The sequence below is a fragment of the Elgaria multicarinata genome, chromosome 13, assembly GCF_023053635.1.
Source record: "Elgaria multicarinata webbii isolate HBS135686 ecotype San Diego chromosome 13, rElgMul1.1.pri, whole genome shotgun sequence".
NCBI lineage: Eukaryota > Metazoa > Chordata > Lepidosauria > Squamata > Anguidae > Elgaria > Elgaria multicarinata.
Window position 1 is genome coordinate 27686469 of NC_086183.1, and position 21639 is coordinate 27708107.

Here is a 21639-nt window from a genome sequence, read left to right on the forward strand (position 1 = left end):
TCTCCTCCAACCTGCTTGAAACTCAGGAGATCGTTTATCCAGACGAGAATACTACATTTCCCATAAACCTCCACTGGGAACAGCGCGGTGCGCGACGGGAATTGTCTCTCTCTCCCCCCGCCCCGCGCGATACATGACGGGAATTGTGTTTTTTCCCTAACGCGGCGCATGACGGGAATGGTGTTTCTTGCTCGTTCCACACTGCATGCCGGGAAGCTTACTCAGGAGGCACCTTCTAAGACCATCGTCCGCCTTGTGAACAACGCGTCGACGGGGCTAAGGGGTCTCAGGACCCCCCGAAGTTACAGTGGCCTCGTTCCCACCCATCGCTCCCTCACACAGCCCTCGGCCTTTCTTCTCGCAATGCACGATGGGCGCTGTAGTCCACTCATTGTAGTCAAGGTCCCGGCTCGAGTCACGGGGTCCGCGCGGAGCACATTGGGAGAGCAATGCCTTAACCGCAGCGACGCGCCTCCCATCGTGCATCGCGCCGCAGCTTGCTAGGCCTCACTCCGGATCCAATTGAAATAATGGAAAACAGATCCAAATGGGCACAAGGTTAAGTTTCCTTTCATTTTCAGGCGGCCGAGAGTTTGTGATACTGCGCAGTCGCGACCCGTGTTACCCTTTTTCGTACCGGACGGAGCCCAGATTCAGCCTTCCTTCCCCACTAAACATGACTGCCATTGTATTCCCATTCTGCGATAGGATAGCCATCCTCGCGCTGAGAATGCTGGGAAACGTAGTCTCTTTCCTTACGCTCCGGACGAGTCGCTATGCGACTATGGACTTCATTTCCCATGCCTCTTTGCTTCAGGCTGTAGGTGTGCTCCTAGCATGCTGGGAAATGTATTCCCTAGGCCTAGCAGACAGAGGAGCGCTACACGATCAGGGGACTCTTTGTCCCATGATGACCTTCGGCAGGCGCCCGAAGGGCTTGTCCTTGCGCTGACGCTTCTGGGAAATGGAGTCCACCCTTCCGTAACAGATAAGGCGGCGGTCGGTGGCGAGGACTCCATTTCCCATTGGCTCTTGCAACAGGGCCGGGCAGGGCCGGCTCCCGAGCCGCCTCAGACGGAGCCAGCCAGCCAGCCAGCGCGGCCCCCCTTCCCTTTTCCCCGGTCCCGGCCTCACCATGAGCAGCGGTAGCGCCGGCTCTTCCCGGCCCCGAACGAGTTCTTTCGCAGACCCGTCCGGCGGGGCTCCCGCCACAGCCCCCGCCGCGCCCGGCCCGACCTCGGGGGCAGCGCCAGGGGGGAAACCCGGGGGGGCTGCCGGGCCTGGGCCGGGGGGAGGCGGGACCAGCTCGTCGGTCGGCGCCTTCCCGGGGCTCAAGCTCGGCCGTAAGTATGGGCGGGGGGAGGCGGGGCGGAGGGGGAAATGAATGGTGGGAGGAGGAGGAGGAGGAGGAGGAGGAAGGAAAGGGGAGGACACAAAGAATGAGTGGGGGAGGGGAGGGGGATGCATTGAATGAAATGAACCGAAGTAGAAGGGAAGGGTGGCGGGGATCCTGGAAGGGCCGAGGCAGAAGGGGGCAGTGGGGAAAGAGGTTGGGTAGGGGCAAATGGAGAGAGGCTGGCCCAGGGGGTCGCCTGGGGGGACCGGGGGTGAGCAGCGTTTGAGGAGATGGGAAACTGTTGGCCGAGATGGGGCGGTAGGGAGGAGTCACTGCGAGCCACACCTGCCTTCAGAAGAGCAAGAGGGAGTGGTGTTTGGGGGGCAGAAAGGGGTGAGCAGAAGGAAGGGGGCAAATGGACGGGGCACGCTGGTAAGAAAAGGTGTTTCTGGGGTTCTGGTTTTTTTAGGGGGCGGGGTGGGCGGAGACTTGCTCATGGGGACCAGGACGGGAGAGGGAGGGGTTGCTTGATACATGAGGGAGGGAGGTGCAGAGAGATCCGAGTGGGTTGGTGCAAGGGAGGTCTTGGTTGCTTCAGGCTCTGCGTTGGCAGGCCCAGCCCAGCGCCTGGAGGAAGAAGCTATTTGAGGTCAGTGGGCAGCAGCGGGACAAGGGGTCCAGAATTATACCAGTGACGTCAGGATGAAATCATTGAAGCGGGGAGGTTAGCCAGGGGTGTTCTTTTCCATGGGGTTAGAGCTGGCTGCCCATGACCCACCGCTACAGTTGCTGGACCTTTATTTAGCGCCTGTCGGGTGCTGAGAGGAGCAGAGTGTGTAGAAGTGGCACGATGCCTTCCGCTGGGCGTTTGCAATGAAAGATGGGCTGGACGAAGCAGGGGAAGGAGAGCCGATGATGCTTGATGAAAGAGTAGGGAGAGCTGGAGTAGAAACTGGTTGCCTGGTAACAGACATTGCAGAATGGGCGTGGCTATGGGAGCCCAGGTACGGTGGTGCAGATGTGGGGTTGAGAAGAGGTGTGAGGTAAATGTGTCGGGTGGAGGAAGACTGGCACTCAATTAGAAACCAAAAAGGGGTGATTTTTTTTCAGTGCAAAAACTTGGGGAACAAAGGCATAACTAATAATGCCCAGGTAAGCAATTAGTACAGCCCACTTTGGGAACACTGGGTGAAGGCTAAGATCCTCCTAACCTCAGAATAGCCTGGCAGCAAGTTCTGTTATTGCAGTTGCCCCTCCTTCCTGTCCCCGTTTGGCTGGCAGTTGCGGGAGGCGTAAGAGCAACATCTTGAAACGCCACATTTGATACACAGGCCTAGAGGTCCTATTCCCTGCCACCATCTGAGAGTTTCTCCTACCAGTCTGGGTTGTGTCAGGAACTGTGGGTGTGGGGTGTGAGCTTGTAGGCCGCTGGGCTAAGTGATGAAGCGGCTTGTGAATTGACGCGGGCTGGAGGAAAATCGGCCAGTGGCTTCCTATTCGGAGCTGGGAGCATTTTGAGGACATTCAGGTTAACTGTGTTTGGAGGGATTGGGAAAGGCCCAGCAACATATTCAGAGAGTGGATGGCAGATGGGGCTTGAGACTGCTTGGCGAAAACCGGGGCTTGTACCTGGGTCTCAGATCCCTGGTCTCTAATACTTCCCTTCTAACAGGAGACAGCAGCAAGGTGACCACGGTGGTTGCCACGCCCGGCCAGGGCCCCGACCGCCCCCAAGAAGTCTCGTATTCCGATATCAAGGTCATAGGCAATGGGTCCTTTGGGGTTGTCTACCAGGCCCGACTAGCAGATTCCGGTGAGCTGGTAGCTATCAAGAAGGTGTTGCAAGATAAACGCTTCAAGGTGAGTTGAAAAGGGAAGGGTCTGTCTTTCAGATTTTGCTGTTGGGATTCCACAGCTCATCTTGATCTTTCTTTGTCTTGACCTCAGAACCGTGAGCTTCAGATCATGCGGAAGCTGGATCACTGCAACATTGTTCGCCTGCGGTATTTCTTCTACTCAAGTGGGGAAAAGGTGAGGAAAGTGTGGAAGGAGGGAGAGGAGGGTGGCTTGTTGTGGATGCTAGGCGATGGTTATACAAGCCAGGGGTGGGCAGAAGGTAGGTTTGGCTATACCGGTAGATCTCTGGGTGATTTACAGTAGATTGGCAAGGATTTCTGATTCTCAACGGTTTAAAAATAGCAGTGACTAAAGGAAAGGCTCTCCCCCCACCCAAATTATACTCATGCAATGAAGGAAGCTTGGAGTAAACAGGAGAGGGTTTTTGTATGAAAGGACTGTAACCTCCTTTCAGTTCAGAACAAATTATTAGGCTCAGAATTGCTTAATTCTAACTGTATGTGTTTTGCATCAGGCTTAGTTAAACACAATGAAGATTCAACAAGCCTGAAGTCTGCCCACACCTGGTATAGGCCATGGAAGAGTAGTGATGCTCCTCTCTTCCCCACCTCTGCCCCACATTTTTAAGGATCCATACTTAAGATTACTTAACCAGTCCAGGTTAATGCTCTTTAACCACCATTGTTTTTGCAGTCTGGGTAGATTTCCCTCCGCTACACACAGTACACGCATTCTCAATCCATGTATTTCAGCGAAGTGGGATTCCAGTCTCCATTTGTGATTATGAATGTAAAGCAGAGGATTGTGGATTAATTGATATGATGTGCAAGGATGTAATCTTGTGTATGTGGGGTAAACCAGCTTTCAGCTTCTTTATATCTCTGTGTAGCTCTTCCTTGAAGGAGTTCAGATGAGCTTACATGATTCTTTCTGCCCCCCCCCCCCCACTATCCTCCCAACAGCCTTTTGAGGCAGGTCAGGTTGAGAGATAGCGACTGTGCCAAGTGGCCTTCATGGCCGCGTGGGGATTTCAACCTGGCACTCCCAGTCACAGGCAAACAGCTGTGCCTTGCTGCCTCTTCTTTGGTCCCAAAAGCCTCATTTGGGAAAGGTAAATTTGCATTACTTGTATGTAACTAAACATGATTTGTGGGATGAAGTCCACAGTGGAAGTGTCAGGTGCTTTGTCCTTATGCTGCTGTATTTCCATCCAGAAAACCTTGTCAGGCCTTGAGCAATCTTCATCCCTCAATTTAAAAGTAGTGAGACATAACTGGTTATTTTTGGTGACTCTGGGCTCCTTCCTAAATCCAGGCTGTAGGGTTGCAGGCAAAGCTAATAGCAGTCCCAAAGTCAAGTGAGACTTCCCTTAATTGACCTCCTTGTTTCCAGCTCTTTGGTGTTTTTGCCAAAGCCTAATTTGAGGCACAGCTCATGAGAGCTCGGCTGCCGGATGCATTTTCATTGCTGGAGCTCAATTGAGAAATACTTGAAGGTAGTAATAGCAGAATGCCTTTGAGCATGAATACTTTGGCATCTACTACTGAGGACGCAAGAACGGGCCCCTTTACACTTGGGGCTTCAGCTGAGCCTTCCAGATAGGCTCGAGAAGCAGGTTCCTTTCTCATTTTAGAAATTAAGCATTCATTTTTGCCATCAGATTTTTATTTTTCATTGCTGCGACAAGATAATAATAATAATAATTAATAATAATATGAATGCTGGAATTCTAACAGGAGCTCATGGACAACACTGGCAACACCTCCAGGATCCCATGTTGTCCACTTCTATTTAATAAGGTGGACTTGGCCTGGAGGTTTCATTTCACCCACCTGTTTTCAATAATCTGTTGCAGAAGGATGAGGTTTATCTGAATTTAGTCCTGGACTTCGTGCCTGAGACGGTCTATCGTGTGGCCCGCCACTTCACCAAAGCCAAACAGACCATCCCTGTCATCTATGTGAAGGTACGTACGTACCCATCTTACTTTGAATACTTTGATATCCAGGAAAGTATCTTCATGTTGAGGGTTGAAGGAGGTGGGCAGGAGTGACTTCCAAGGCCTTTCCTATTTGGCAGAATGAGATCACCCCTTAGCTGGAAATGGGCAGTTCCCAGATGTTTATGCCCCAACCTTGCCAACAATGTACTCTAACCAGATTCTTTTCACTCCCAGTGCCGTATGACACCACCAAGATGCCGTATGATCCATGGTTTTTTGTTTGGTTTTTTTAAAAATGTGATTATTAATTTTTTCAGCTTGTTTAAATTATGGAAATTGAGGACCTTGACCTAAGGTTTCTGTTGGAGTATTTTTAGTATGATTGAATCGTTTTATTCTGCCTTACCTAGGTATGGAGAATGGCTGCTGTGTCAGACACTGAAACTGCATTTGTAACTACTGGAGATGTTTTCAGCCACTTTTTTGGCTTCTCAGATTTCAGCAGCCTTTGCCCATCTGCATGCAAGCATCTCTTTGCTGGTATGAGGATTAGGAACTTGATTTAATTTTTTTTAAAAAAATTGAAAGTTGAGATTCTTCTGGAAACCGAGTTCTGTGCCTGGAATATGACATTGTATGCTCTGTGCAACTGCAGCTAAACACAGTCCTGGGTGTAACAATGCAGATACCCTGGTTGTGCTACAGACAGTCACATTACAGAACGCCTGTTCCTGGCTTCCTGCTTCCAACAGAGTAGTTGTCCTGTCAAAATTGTACTAGCCCTGCGTCTTTTGAAAGGGCAAGAACCCCCTGTGTGTACGCGTTTTTAATGTACATATCTGTCAAGGCTGCTGTTTCCTTACCTGAGAGGGATTTCATTACAAGTGTCAGGTTTTATGGAGCCAATTGGAATTTCTATCATTTTCGAAAGATCTGTTTTGAATGACTTGAATTGAGAGCTTACCCTGTGTTACACCTTCCCCTAACTTGGCGCCCTTCAAATATGTAGTCCCAATGTACCTGGAGGGCACCAGCTGAGGTGGGAAGGGTGCTGTCTTGGGTTTGGGGTATCAGACAAAGAGATCCCTATTGGAAAGAGCTTTTGGGAAGAAAGGAAGATGGACCAACCCCCCTGCCTTTGAATTTAAAAGTTGTATATTCAGACATCTTCTAAAGAGTTGTTGTTGTTGTTGTTGTTGTTGTAGTAGTATCCTGCCTTTTGCCTAATGCTATATTCTCATTCCTGTTTGCCCTTTTCCGAACACAGCTTGATATCGCTTTCCTTTTTGAGTGAACGGGGTGAATTTCCATTGTGTTTAAGCCTCTTCCTGGCTAACTTTTAGACTTCTAACAATCCATTTTGCATCCATTTCGTCTTTACTTGAGTAGGTGCCCTCCAAGTGCTTTGTACTACAAGCCCCATGGTGGCTGGGGATGATGGGGCTTGTAGTCCAAATTGGGGGAAGCTGTGGACATAATAAGAACCTGCTTAGTATTGACTCAGGTCAGTGGTTCCTCTAGCTCAGTATTACCTACTCTGGCTGGCAGCAGCTTTCCAGGCTTATGGGTAAAAGGTCTTTCCCAGCACCTGTGACCTGAAAGGCTGGGAGGAAGCCCTTCCTCACGCAAAGCATGTGTTTTGGTCTCTGTTACGCCATATGGCCTAGTTGCTGCTGTGTCTTAAACTTCAATACATCTACGTTCCAGGTCCCTTTTGTCTCTAATCACTCAGGTTTTCATAACTCTCTTTGCCCTCTCAAAACTATTTGGTTCACCATGTTTTTTATGGCTCCCTGTTTTCTTCATTGCTGATCGTTTCATTATGGTTGCTTTTAATTTTGTTGTGATTTATAATTTTTTTGGTAAGCTACCTTGAGTTTAGGTTTTTTTTGTCCTCAAAAGGCAGGATGTAAACATTGAAATAAAACAAATTTCTGCAATGCTGTTAGCCATTACTTAGCTTTTCCACTTGTGTGGAATCTAAAGGACGTGAACGGCTATGTTGAGTCAGACCCATGATTCAATTTGCCCCACATTCTGTCACCTTACAGTGGCCGAAATGAGCATCATTAGGATGTGATGGTGATGTCCGTCCACCATTGATTCACAGTAGCTCGTGGTCAGAGACAGGTCATAGTTGAACATGGGGATGAAGTTAATGGCTAGTGTAGATAGCAGCTACTGAGAGGTTCTGTTCTCATCATCTTCTTTATAGAATATCATTTCAAGACAAACAGAAATATGTCTCCACATGTCACATAATTTATTTCGGACTAAGATTTCTAGCCTACTTTTCTCCAATGGAAATGCCGAAAGCAATCAAAACATTCCACGCCAAAATGCCATTACAAACCTTAATTAATGTATGGAGGGTTTTTTACCCGAACGTGTAATGATTAGGCCCGGGGCCGATGATTAGCTGTTGATTGGAAACCGATATGAACCTTGGCCTTCTTGAATAGGGCGTATGCACATGTTCTCCTGTTGAGATTTCCTTCCCCTCATGCACTTCTCCCTCTGGCTTGATTCTTTTCCCCTCGTTCTCCTAGGAATGTTCCCTCTTTCAACGCCCTGATTCTCAGTCCGGGCCTTCTGGGACATTTCCTTTCACCTCTCCTGGGCCCTGACTATTATACCCCCACCTCCTCTAAGCTCCCTGGCCTGCCTGCCTGCACTTTGCTAGAATGAGAGCAGTCCTACAACTGGCAACAAGGAAAGCCACCTTCTTCCATGCCACGCACAGGCTGCACTGCCACAAATCCCTCGGTGTGGTCTTGTGACATAGAAGGCAGCTAGCTTAGACGGCTTCAAGAAAGTTTGAGGGATTTGTAGAGCTGAGGCCTACAAAAGGTGATGAGCTAAGATGCCTAAATGGAACTTCCATTTTCAGAAGCGGCCTGCTTTGGAATGCTGGGGACAATGGGTGAAGGGAGGGAGTTGTCGTCTTCCTCCGCTGCTTGTCCACGTTCCCAAAGACATGGCTGGCTGCTGTAGCAATCGGAGCGCTTGTTCTGATACAACAAGGCCATTATATTCTTGTTACCTTAAAGCTGCGTGCTAGCGGCTATCACATCATCCATAGCAATAGACCCCATAGATGAGGTTATGCATCGCGCAAAAGTGCTTTCTCTTGCTTATCTTTCACTTGCTTCATTGGTACCAGTGGATGAACCAGGCACTGTGTGTAAAGAGCGGGTGCTCCTTTACGCTACTGTTTTATTTTGTTGAAGCTAAAAGCCTGTCTTCTCTCTCTCCTTATTCCCCCCTTCCTCCCCGCCAACAAGGTGTACATGTACCAGCTGTTCCGCAGTCTTGCTTACATCCATTCTCAAGGCGTGTGTCATCGGGACATCAAACCGCAGAACCTGCTAGTGGACCCTGATACAGCAGTCCTGAAGCTTTGTGACTTTGGCAGGTGAGGGAGGCACAGAAGGAAAGCTATTTGCAAGGCTGGCTCCTGTCCAGTGCACTTGGTTTGATGGATTTACAAGTTGGCCTGGAGCTCCAAACTTACAAGTAGACTTGCTCCGGTCTGCCTGAATTGAAATCTTCAGCCAAAGTTCCGTTTGGTTATTTTGCATCCATATGTGCCGCTCTGCTTCCACCGGGCCAGTTCGCATGACGTGACAGCCCATCGTGGCTTAATTTACCCATGAGGAGCTTTGGCGCTTGTCAGCTACCGGTGTGAATATGCAAGCCCTGGCTGGGGTTTGCTGTGGCTTGTTTCGCGTGAACCCAGGCAGCAGGGGTTATTGGAGGGTTAAATAATCCCCACCGCCTGGGTTCACACAACGCGATAACCCATGGCAACCCCCAGCTGGGGCTTGTATACTCATAATGGCAGACGACATGTGCCCCAGTGCCCCAAGGATTAATGAAGGTGGGCTGTAGTATCTTCCAAACTGGATCACGGTGTCTTATTTATTTATTACATTTCTATACTGCCCCATAGCCAAAGCGCTCTGGGCGGTTTACAAAAGTCTTATATCCCTCTGCCCCCTTTCATACTCATTGCCCAGGCATATGGCAGCACATCTTAATCACCCACATGTTTAGGGTTTTTTTTAAACGGTTTTTAATCCTTTATGTGTGTATGTTCTGTGTTTTAAAATTTTAAATTTCGTATACTTGTTTTTATCTCAATTTTAGAATTTCTGTAAACCGCCCAGAGAGCTCTGGCTGGTGCGGGGAGGGGGGAGATATAAGTGTAATAAATAAATAAATAAATGACCACATTTATTATATTTCTATACCGCCCAATAGCTAAAGCTCTTTGCGTGGTTCACAATGTGATAAAACATAATGCAAAACCTTTAATGTACAAAAGTTTAAAACCATTTGAAACAATGAAAAACAGGTAACAATAAAACTACCAGGATTTTAAAAGACTAACGTTAAGAAATCCCAACAGCCTTGGAGTAAAGGAAAGTGTTCCCCTGGGACCAAACAGATGACAGTGAACTGGTTCACACAATCAAAATAATTATTTAAATCACCCCCTGGGCACGGCTTGTTGTGTTGTCCAAACCAGGTTGCATGACTTCTTGGAGGGGGAAACAACCCTCCAATAATCCTACAACAGACCATGATGGTTATAACAGCTATAAATAACAGTAGCTTATTTAAATCGCAGTGCCTGCCAGGCATGATTTCTATAATTGCTACCCTGGTTGTATCATCCAAACCCAGGCAGCATGGTTTGTTGGAGTGGGAAAGCAATCCTCCAATAGCCCAGGGGCGGTTGTACGGTTAAATAAGCCTCTGTGGCTTATTTTGATCATGTGAACCAGCCCAATGCTGGTGCCAAGCCTACTTCACCAGGGAGAGCATTCCACAATTGGGCCACCACAAAGAAGACCCTCTCCTTTGTTGCCACCCTCCAAACTTCCCTCGGAGGAGGGTTCATACCATAGGCCTCAGATGAGGCTTTTCCACCAATCAAACGGTTGTTTGCTTTCTTGTTCCTTCAAGACAGCTGCACACATGCATGTGGTTGGTCAATATTCTTGACTGCCCTTCCCCTGCAACAAGTAAGATGCCTGAGCATTCTGTGACATCACTGCAGCACAGCCAGTGCAGTGAGAACAGAGACACGTAGGCAGCCACTTTTTAGCCTGCCTTAAATACTAAACCTGGGGTTCCGGGCTTTAATCACCGAAGGCTAAAGTTGGCTGTTTGGCGAGAGCAGGTTTTAATTGTTGAGATTCGGAGTTGAAAACACAACGTTTAAATGCAATTGCGGTGTGTGGTTTTTTCCTGTGTGTTGTGGTAAGAGGCCATCTTTGTTCTTCACTATTTTTCAACTACCAACAGGTGTTAGCTTACCTTCTAATGTAAGAGATTTCATGCTGTTTTCGATATCTCAAGAAAGCATCTGCGTTGAGAATTTTCTCTATGCGCAGACTTCCTTTGAGGAGCTGAGGGCAGCATATCTGCTCCCCTGCTATTCCTAGCCTCAAAACGATCCCCGTCAAGTAGGTGAGGGTGATTGATGGTGACTAGCCCAACGTTATCCAGTGAGCTTCATGGCGAGTGGCAATTTGATTGCCGGCCCTTCAGTTAATTTGTGCAATTGATGACTTTGGCTGATTTTAACTAAAAAGATCTCCATAGTCAAAGAGGAGCCTTCCTAAAGCTGTGAATTACACTCAGCTCTGTGTATAGTCTGCGTGCTCATCAAATCTTTGTGACGATGGAACCTAACTTTTCTGCAAGAAAAGGGAAACTCTGTGACCTGCGTAAATTAAGCAACTTCACATGATTTCTTGTTTTGCAGTTTATCCTTTTTGCAATGTTCGGTTTGCTTTTGCTAGTTGTGTGGGACAAGGGGTTGATGCTCTGGAACTCGGCTGGTTGCCGAAACTTCACTGGGCGTGAGTTGTACACGTCCATCGTAAGTCTGCAACCTTAAGGGCTTAAAACCCATGGGATCTGTGGGTTTTAAATGGAAACTGTGTTCCTTAGGACCCTATGGCCACATTCTGCATTACTCTGGAATCATGATTAATGCACAGCCCTGTGTAAATAACTTTTTAATCAGGTTGGGGGATCTTCTCCATTTGTGTAAATTCCTCAGATGAAAGCTCAAAACGCATGTTATTTGTTCTGTCCTGGGTTGGTTATTGTCCCTGGCTATCCTGAAATTTGGGCTTCGAATATACCCTATATCTTCGATTCTAAGACACACTTTTTTCACCATATAAACATCTCTAAAAATGGGGTGCGTCTTAGAATCGCAGGTGTGTCTTAGGTATTTTTTTTTCTGTTGGTGGTACTGAAATTAGTGTGCGTCTTACAATCAATGGTGTCTTACAATCGAAGAAATACGGTAAATCCTTCCCTTTTAGTTTTTAAGAATATTTATACTCATTCAGTAGGACCGCTTGCCTTCACATCAGCCCACCTGTGTTCTTCAGAGGTCCTCTTCTGGGTGCCCCTGACATCTGAAGTGAGGTGGGAGGTTGAGAGAGGCGAAGAGGCCTTCCTGTGCTGGCACTGGTGGCGAAGGAATGCTTTCCTGGGGAGGTTTGCCTGGGGGTGCTTTTTTATTTATTTATTTATTTATTTATTCATTACATTTTTATACTGCCCAATAGCCGAAGCTCTCTGGGCAGTTCACAAAAATTAAAACCATGAAGAGCATAAAAACAACCAACAAATTTAAAACACAGATACAAAATACAATATAAAAAGCACAACCAGAATAAAAGCACACAGCAAACATTAATATAGGTTAAAATGTGAGATTAAAACAGCTTTCTGGCCTCAGGCAACCCCCTTGTCATTCTTCCAGGTCTAATAGTTTCATCAAGGATGATGAATTCCAGTAGTGAGTGTGGCAGAAACAGTGGGGCCCAAATACCAGTATATTTTAGCTGGTGGAGTAGGAAAAAGTGCAGAAAAAGGCAACTAAAATGATGGACTGGAGGAACACCCCTATGAGGAAAGGTTACAACATCTGGGGCGTTTAGCTTAGAAAAAAGGTGAATAAGGGGAGTCATGATAGAAGTGTACAAAGTTATTGCACGTGGTATGAGGAGAAAGTGGATAGGGAGACATTTTTCTCCTTTATAATACTAGAACCCAAAGAGTTCCTGTAGCTCAGCCTTCCTCAACCTGGGGCGCTCCAGATGTGTTGGACTGCATCTCCCAGAATGCCCCAGCCAGCAGAGCTGGCTGGGGCATTCTGGGAGTTGTAGTCCAACATATCTGGAGCGCCATAGGTTGAGGAATGCTGCCAGTGTAGCTGAATGGTGTAAGATTCAGGACAGATGAAAGGAAGTCCTACTTCACACGCCGTGTAGTTAAACGATGGAATTCCCTATTCCCAGATGTAGTGATGGCCACCAATTTGGATGGCTTTCAAAGGGGATTGGACAAATTCATGGAGAAGAAGGCTACCATTGGCTACTATTTCCAATGGGCTATATGCTACTCCTAGTATCAGGGGCAATATGCCTATATACACCCGTTGCTGGGGAACTTGGGCGGGAGGGTGCTGTTGCACTTATGTCCTTGTTGGTTTCCTGCAACTAGATGGACCCTTGGTCTGATCCAGCAGGGTTCTTAGGCACTGTCAGTAATGAAACCTTAGGAGAGGCATTTCAACTACACAGAAGCCAGGAAATCACCAAACTAGAAATGATCTGGGGAAAGTGGAGGGGGGCAGGCAGGTGAAAGGGATGAGGATTGGGACCCCAGGCCTGAGGCGCCGCACCCCTGCCTTAAATATATTGAGCCTCTTCAGACAGCACTTCAGGCTTTGTGGTTAGCGGAACTGCAGAGGCCACCAGTGAGGGAGGAAGCAGCAGCCAGGCACCTCTCCACTGTGCCTGGGTCCAGCTCCAGTTGAGAGCTCCCTCCCTCCTGCTACCAACTGTTTCTGCAGAGGCCACCAGTGAGGGAGGAAGCAGCAGCCAGGCACCTCTCCACCGTGCCTGGGTCCAGCTCCAGCTGAGAGCCCCCTCCCTCCTGCTACCAACTGTCTCTGCAGAGGCCACCAGTGAGGGAGGAAGCAGCAGCCAGGCACCTCTCCACTGTGCCTGGGTCCAGCTCCAGTTGAGAGCCCCCTCCCTCCTGCTACCAACTGTCTCTGCAGAGGCCACCAGTGAGGGAGGAAGCAGCAGCCAGGCACCTCTCCATCGTGCCTGGGTCCAGCTCCAGCTGAGAGCCCCCTCCCTCCTGCTGTCACCTGTAACTGCTGAACTTTCCAACTAAGATTGTAGTGCCTGAATTTGCTTTCCTTTCCCCCTCCTCCTCCTCCCTCCCAATCCCCTTTCTTTTTGTGTCATGTCTTTTAGATTGTAAGCCTGTGGGCAGGGACTGTCAAGAAATACTTTTGTAAGCTGCCCTGAGAGCCTTTTTTGGCTGAATGGCGGCATAAAAATCCTTAAATAAATAAATAAATAAAATAAAAACTGTGGTTCTCTGGGGTTAGAACTAGTCACAAGCCATCCTGTCGCACACGAGACTTTAAGCCATGGTTAGAGCTGCTAACGCTGCTGCAGACGGTCCGACTGGGGTTAGCGCGTGAGCAGGGTTTAGCAAAACGCATCTCACAAGGCACCTTAAACCCTGCTGCTTAACCAGCAGGGTTTATGGTGTCCTCTGAATAGGCCCATTTTATATCTTGCCCTTCTTCTGAGGTGTTCAGGGCAGCAGATTAGGGAATTCCGACAACCCAGTGAGGTAGGTTAGAGAACGAGTGCCTGGCCAAAGCTCACTCACTGAGCTTCCCAGCTCGAGCAGGGAGTTGAACCTCCGCCGTTCGTGGTCCGATGCCGCACTGGCTCTTTATAGAAACCCCTGTTTTGCTGTTCCCCTTTTCAGTGCAAAGCAGCTTGTGCGGGGCGAGCCCAATGTTTCCTACATCTGTTCTCGCTACTACCGGGCTCCAGAGCTCATCTTTGGAGCCACCGACTACACCTCAAACATAGGTGAGTCTTGAAACCCCCCCCCCCTCCATGCATCCTGCGTGAAGTCAACGTTAACGGGACCTGGTTGCTGACAGGAGAAATGTTTTACACGTGAATTGAAAGGGTGGCTGCTTGAAACGTCATCTGATGTACGGTGCAATATGGCCTCGCTGCCCCTAAGTGGTAAAGTCATCGGAAGCTGCCTTCTGCAGAGTCATTTCTCCCTCCAACTCAGTGTTTTCTCCCCTGGCTGGCAAGCGGCTCCTCGGGGTTTCAGACGGGGGTCTTTCCCCAGCCCCTACCTGCAGATACATGCTGGGAATTGAACCAGGGACCTTTGGCATGCAAGGTGGTCTACCTTGCCGAGCTCTGTCCATAGTTCGTTAGACTGTAACGGAGTGGCAGCTGTAGGCACGCGATGCTGCTCCTCTCCCGGGAAGCCAGCTGCCACTGAAGGACCTTTCTGCTCCTTTCCTAGATATCTGGTCCGCTGGCTGTGTGCTGGCGGAACTGCTGCTGGGGCAGCCCATCTTCCCTGGGGACAGCGGAGTAGATCAGCTGGTGGAGATCATCAAGGTAATGAACCGATCGCCTTCTCTGCTAAGCCTCTCCAGGCCAGAAATCCAAATAGACACCCTTGTCTGGCCTGGGCCGTCTCGGAACGCTTTCTGCATGGACTTGCCTGCCTGGGGTCACCCCCGTGTATTTATTTATTGCATCTATATCCCACCTTTTTTTCTTCCAAGGAACCCAAGGCAGCGTACATAATCTTCCTCCTCTCCGCTTTATCCTCACAACAACCCTGTGAGGTGGGTTGGGCTGAGAGCCTGTGACTGGCCCAAAGTCACCCAGTGGGTTTCCATGGCTGAGTGGGGACTAGAACCCGGATCTTCTGCCTCCCAGCCTGACACTCTAGCCACTACACCGCACTGCCTCTAAGCAAAATCTAAATAAATATAGAGTTTCCCACCATGGCAGTGCAATGGTGGGAAATGGTCCATGTGGACTGTTAGCCAGGCTTGTTGCAACTTCCCTTCGTGCTGCACCAATGCATGATAGGAGGAGAATGGTGGTGATGATTAGAAAAGTGGCCTTTGAAGCTGCTGACCTAACTCTCCTGTAGTCTAAAACTTGCTATCTACTTATATACCTACCTCTTCCAAGAAAAAGTATGGTAATGTAAAGGGTTGTTTTTATCTCCTCCCTCCTTTTGAATAGGTTTTCCCCCTATTCAAAGAGATTCATCAACTTCATACTCTCTCCAGGCTTAAGATAGCTATAAAGACTTCCGGCAGGCCTACCCAGATGAATTTTAAACCTAAGAATTTTAAGATGTCCTGATTGTTATTTTAATATTGTATTGGTTTTATATGCTCTTTTAATCAGTGTTATGCATTTGAATTGTATTGTATTGTTGTGCTTAAGGTTGTTCCCCGCCTTGATCCAAAGGGAGAGGTGGGTAAGAAATAATAACAATAACAACAGCAACAACCTGGGGACATCAGGAAAAACTTCCTGACTGTTAGAGCAGTGCAACGGTGGAATCAGTTACCTAGGGAGGTTGTGGGCTCTCCCACACTAGAGGCCTTCAAGAGGCAGCTGGACAAGCATCTGTCAGGGATGCTTTAGGGTGGATTCCTGCATTGAGCAGGGGGTTGGACTCGATGGCCTTGTAGGCCCCTTCCAACTCTGCTATTCTATGATTCTATGAACCCCATCAGAGTGCCAGTAGCACAGGAAGGGTGGGTCAAAGAGGCATCCCAATGTGCTGTGTGGCCAAGCTTCGGTTCCCTCTGGTCTACTGCAAGAGCAAGGCTTGGGTGTGACCTCGTTCTTTCTTCTTACCCCCTCCAGGTGCTGGGGACACCGACGCGAGAACAGATCCGAGAGATGAACCCCAACTACACAGAGTTCAAGTTCCCCCAGATCAAAGCACACCCCTGGATAAAGGTGAAGAGGATTCGGGAGGTTCTTGGATTGGTGGAGGTTGTGGAGGTTCTAGGCTATCTGTGAAGGAGGAGAACCTCCGGGGTTCTAGCAGTGTTATCTTGCAGACACTCTGGCATAAGGAGACTTGTATGTACGGCTCTTAAAAATGGAAACAAGTCTACATCCAAGCAATCCAAGGGAAACAGAAATTTGGCAAACTGTGTTATTTGTGCATATTGAGTACAAATGAACGTGGGTGGTATATTTGCAGAACTCTTATTTATTTACATTTTTTATCCTGCCATTCCTATTGAAGATCTCAGGCTAGTAAACATGGTCGCCAGTCACCTTATCTTTGCAACAACCTTGTGAGGTAGGTGAATGGGTCCAAGATCACCCAATTAGCTTTGTGGCTGACCAGGGCCTTGAACCCAGATCTTTGTGGAATGAGTCCATGCTACACTGACTCTTGGAATAAATCTCTCTAAGTCATTTACCAGGGACTCTGCAGTTGGATGCTTAGGAGTTCCTCAGATGTGATCAACTAGGCCTGTTGCGTAAAATGTGCATAAGTTGTGCTTAATTTTCATCATACAACTTGAGCAGCATTTTCAGTGGGCATTGGCAGGATTTGGCATTGTGCAATTATTATTTTTTGGTGAGGGGCTGACAAGGCAAAATGCAGAGGGAAGAAGTGGCTCAGAGGGGGGGTAGAGGAACATGGAGATGGAGGGTCCTGACCAGTGCCAGGCTGCTGCTGCTGCTGCTGCTATTATTATTATTATTATTATTATTATTATTATTATTATTATTAACATTTGTATACCGCCCCATAGCCGAAGCTCTCTGGGCGGTTCACATAGGATAAAAAATATCAAAAACAATATACAAAAATTTAAAATCACAAAAACATTAAATTTAAAACCACAAAAACATACAAAAACAAACCCAGGCTAATTACATATTGCTAAATGCCTGGGAGAAGAGAAAAGTCTTGACCTGGCGCCCAAAAGATAACAATGCCAGGCGGGCCTCGTCAGGGAGATTTTTCCACAATTGGGGGGCCACCACAGAAAAGGCCCTCTCTCTTGTTGCTCTCCTCTGAGCTTCCCTCAGTGTAGGCACCCGGAGGAGGACCTTGCATGCAATTAGGCTTACATCATAAAAGTAGGGAGGGGTACAACGTTTCACTCTGCCTGTGTCGTTCATCCTGTCACCCAGATGGTAGCTTTGATCCTGCCAGGTTGAGGCTGTAAGTTACTCTAGTCTTCTCTTAGCCCTATGCATGGACAAAGAGCCATGGGGAATGACTGATAACAGTGCCGGTGTTGGAGTCTCTACCCCAGACTGTGTTTTTTAATCTTGAAGGTGCTGCAAGATTCCTTGTTAACTGGTTTATTGCAGCGTAAGCTTTCGTGGAGGAGAGCCCTCTTCACCAGCGGCATGAAGTGTTGTCCTCAATGAACATACATTTATGTACAGAGAGAAATGGTGTCAATGGGACCCAAAGGCTATGAAACGTAGACGGTACCTGTGCCCATCTCTAAGCAAAGCCGAGGTTCATGCAAAATGAGTGCAAGGACCATCCACAGCAGCAGTCATTGGTGAAAACGCAGTTTGCTATGCAGCCTTAACCCCTGTTACAGTAAATTTTGGCATAATGTGGCTTGTGTGTCTTCATTCGTTAGAAACTTGTTAAGGAAGGAGCAATAGCTCAGTGTCCAAGCCCCTACTTTGCATGCAACAGGTTGCAGTTTCAATCCTTGGCATCTCCAGGAAGGACTAGAGAAGAATCCGGTCTGAAACACTGGATGGCTGCTGCCAGTCAGTGGGCCCATTCAGAAGACACCTTAAACCGTGGCTTTAACTGTGGTGGTTAAGCCAGGAAGCCAGTCTGTGTTCAGAAGACACCTTAAATCACAGCTTTAGCCACAGTGAATAAGGTTTTTTTTCTTTATTCACCATCGTTAAAGCCATGGTTTAAGGTGTCTTCTGAACACAACCCAGCTTTCTGGCTTAACCACCATAGTTAAAGCCATGGTTTAAGGTGTCTTCTGAATAGGGCCCCTGTCGACGATGGTGAGCCAGATGGACCAATGCTCTGACTCAGTCTTAGGCAGTTCCCTGCATTCCTCAATGCAAGGGGTTGGGTGCGCACTCACCATCGTGGACCCCAAATGTCTTGGCTCTTAGATCTCCCTGATCTGCAGAGGCTTTGCAGCATGGGACCATCGGGCAGGATTGCAGAGGCGGGAGCTTTGGGCTTGTGGGTGACCCTGTGCCCTTGCCTCTCCCCATGCCAGGTGTTCAAGCCCCGCACACCGCTCGAGGCCATCTCGCTGTGCAGCCGGCTGCTGGAGTACACGCCCGCCACCCGCCTCTCCCCGCTCGAGGCCTGCGCCAACAGCTTCTTCGACGAGTTGCGCGAACCCAACGCCCGGCTGCCCAACGGCCGTGACTTGCCCCCGCTCTTCAACTTCAGCCCCGTGGGTAGGTGGCCATTGTCTGGGCTCTTCCGCGTGGTGGGGGAGTGGGGAGGGTTAGGGCACGAGAGGGAGATCCATTGCAGAGGTGGGCAAAACGTGAAGCGAGTCTTGCTAGGGGAGGCCTCCCTCTCCTCCCTGATCACGCCCCGGTTGAGCTGGGGACCAAATGAACTCCTTTGATGGCTGAACTCATTTTATTCTATTACTGCCTTTCCGCACTTTTTAACCTTTTGCTTCTTAACTCTCCTTGGCATTTGGGGTCATTTCTAACACTTCCTTTTTGGGTCAATAATGTAAGCTCAGGATAGGGGAAGGGTGACCCTGCAGATGTCATTGGACTGCGGTTTCCATCAGCCCTCACCATTTGCCTTGTTAGCTAGGGCTGATGGGCATTGCAGTTGAACAACATCTGGAGGGCCGCATGTCCTTCACCCCTGCTGTAAAGCTTTCTACCCTAGCAAGTGCCACTTCAAATTCCATCTGTTCTCTACAATAAAGGGCTTGATTCTTCTGTGATGTTTGACCCACCTCCTCTCTTTCTCTCTCTAAAACACGCGCACGCACACACGCAAGCATGTGGGGCTTCACTAAAGGGACATTGGGGCTGGACCTCAGTTAAATAGAACTGGGGAGGGACTGCAACACTGCTTCTTAAGTTCTGAAAGGCTAAATGACCCCAATGTGTTCAGCCATGAACAACACAGTAGCTCCTTTACAATGATCCAGTAAGATGAACACATTGCACAACCGGGCCCAGTTGCTGCTGTGCCATCAACATACCTACCTATCCCTACGTTGGTGCAGCAGTTAAGATAAAAGAGGCGGTAACTATTATAGGATGGGGTGAGTTGTTTTTACTCAAGGAGGCTAAGTATTTAAAGGAACAGTTATGTGTAAAATAGCAAGTCTGCTACCACCACCACTGAGCCTCCCCCCCCGGGCTTCAATTTTAGGTTTGTTGTAGGCACTAGAAACAATCTGCATGGCTATACAGCAACAACTAATCCATAACTACATATTTTTGCATTAATTTAGATTGCTGAATACACCTATTTCTTAAGCAAGCACTTAATTTGGATCGAAGTGAGCCCAGTATCAGATTAGTAAAGTGATTTTTGCTCAGGAAGAGGTTTTTTGTTTCTTTCTTTTGTTTTTTGGCAGTATTTCTCTCTTTTTATTGGAACACCTTGATTCTAAGCTTGAAGCGGAGCCTCACAAGCCGAACCTTCTACTTCTGCATCTTGGGAGGCTCAGGCAGCTGTTTGGGGCATCTGAGAAAATGTCCGACTCCACACACACACACACGGACTAGAGCCCACTATATTGGCCGAATAGAGAGTGGTCTTCATTTGATGTGTGTGTGACTCATCCTCTCCCTCTTCCCTTGCAGAGCTCTCCATTCAACCGGGGTTGAATTCCAACCTCATTCCACCACACATTCGGTCCCAGGCTGGCTCAGTGGGACCTGTGTCTGGCTCCACATCTGCGCACAGTGAGTGCTTTCCTCCTCATGATGCTTGACTTGAGTTTTGGAGCGGAGGACAGTAGCAGGAATGGGTTGTTTTGGCCTTGTTTGTGCTGGGGCACTCGAGTAAGGCCTTAGCTCTTTCTGATGCGTTCTGGGAATAGAACAGAGGGTTCAATGCTCCACCTGAGTATTTCCTGTCTGCCTCTCTCTCTCTCTCTCTCTGTAGGTGAGGGAAGAATGGGAACTGACAGGAGCCAGGTGACGCCAGGAGACGGTGCAGGACCCATTGCCAACACATCCTGAGGGGCCGCTGGGCCGGGGGGCAGGTCCCCTCCACTACCCCCTACCCCCCAGGCCACCCACATGGACTTCTCTGAACTGTGAACGGTGGGGGAAAGCAACTGTGGCCCGGGGGACCATGTGGAGCCTGCCTCCCGTTGGCCAAGGGGAAGGCCAATTGGAGATGAGCTGGCCACTTGGACGGGAGGGGGGAAGCCCCTGTCACCCCAAATCACTCGCGATTCCCTCCCATGTTGTCCCATGATGCCTCGGCATGGGGAGAGGGCAGAGAATTCCCATGGCTTAAGGGCTCCCTTTTTTTCCCCCCCAAAGCGGTTCAGGTTGGTACCTCTAGGGACGGGGAGAGACCCAAGAGCTGCAGCCGACCCCCCCCCCCTTCCTCCTGCCGTCCCTAAGTATGCCCCGGCTCAATTTTAAGTTCCTCTCGTTTTTAACATCCCGTGTAGAGAGAAAAAAAGTATATATATGGTTTTATTTCCAGACTCATGTCACTTATGCTCTCCAAACTCCAGCTCTGTGGCCCTTCACGCGGTACTATTCCCTCACCGGGTGTCCCTTTTACATCCCAGACCTGTCTGTCTCTGAAACATGGATGCTGTATTTTTAAGCGGGTCGGTTTTTTATCCCAATGAACTCAATTTGTCCCATTCAGGTGGGGAATTAGGACCATTCCGTTCCTCCCGACACCTCTTCCCGCCAGAGCCTTGTCAATTGCTGGCTGTGCCTCCACCACAATCTCTTATTGGGAACAAGCGACTCCTCTCCCCCCTTGCCTTGGGTTGTGAGAGGGGCATGGCCAACCATTCCTTGCTCCTCCAGTTTCCCAACAGCGATAGCACCTGGATTTCTTGCGGGAAATCCTTCCCCTCCCCGTGTATGGGCTGGTAGTAGAGCTGTTCTTCCCCCAAGCAGGCGGGTAAACGGCAAAAGCCTGTTCTCAACTTCAGCTGTGTCTGCTCCCCTGTAGCAGATCCCTCCCCAGCACTGCAAATCAGTGGTGTGGATGAGGGGGGCTCTCGACGGGAGCAAGTTTTAATTCCGTGCCCACGCGTCCCCCTCCTGCTGTAAATACATCTCTTCCCCCTCCCCTCCCAACAGCTTCCTTTTACCATTTCCCCTGTAAATAGATTACCATTTTTTTTTCTTAATGCAATGTTGCAATGATTGTCCTGAACTCTACTTCCCCTCTCCACCTTCAAATCGCTCTAGGATTGAGGGTTCCCCCTGGGGAGCCAGGGTGCAGCCTGTGGATAAATTCCCCCACCCCAATATCCATCCTCATCACTGCCCTCCTCTCCCTCCCGACATTGTGTGTTAGTTTCTTTCTTAGGTTTTTTGGCTGTGTACAGACATCCGGTTCAATAAATTATTGGCATGAACGGAAAGTACGGCATGGGGCTGCTTAT

General features: G+C 48.8%; 1 protein-coding gene across 2 annotated transcripts; it reads left to right on the forward strand.

Moving 5' to 3' along the window:
- The first annotated feature begins 467 nt into the window (after positions 1-467).
- Positions 468-21612, forward strand: GSK3A (glycogen synthase kinase 3 alpha). Of its 2 annotated transcripts, none has more exons than XM_063139908.1 (11): positions 468-558; positions 3009-3196; positions 3284-3367; positions 5049-5159; positions 8420-8550; positions 13965-14071; positions 14529-14626; positions 15905-16000; positions 18283-18469; positions 19856-19957; positions 20160-21612. In XM_063139908.1, the coding sequence occupies exons 1-11, from the start codon at positions 531-533 to the stop codon at positions 20234-20236; spliced, it is 1209 nt and encodes a 402-aa protein (XP_062995978.1). In that variant the 5' UTR covers positions 468-530; the 3' UTR covers positions 20237-21612. The 2 variants fall into 2 exon arrangements, with proteins under 2 accessions (XP_062995978.1, XP_062995977.1); XM_063139907.1 differs by lacking the exon at positions 468-558 and adding an exon at positions 1047-1343.
- Positions 21613-21639: the final 27 nt, after the last annotated feature.

Bases quoted from the DNA above. Each gene is read 5' to 3' on its own strand.
- GSK3A (XM_063139907.1), top strand. From the start codon at position 1,136: ATGAGCAGCGGTAGCGCCGGCTCTTCCCGGCCCCGAACGAGTTCTTTC. The intron at 3,197-3,283 runs GTGAGTTGAAAA...TCTTGACCTCAG, and splicing joins TGCAAGATAAACGCTTCAAG to AACCGTGAGCTTCAGATCAT. The intron at 18,470-19,855 runs GTAGGTGGCCAT...CTTCCCTTGCAG, and splicing joins CTTCAACTTCAGCCCCGTGG to AGCTCTCCATTCAACCGGGG.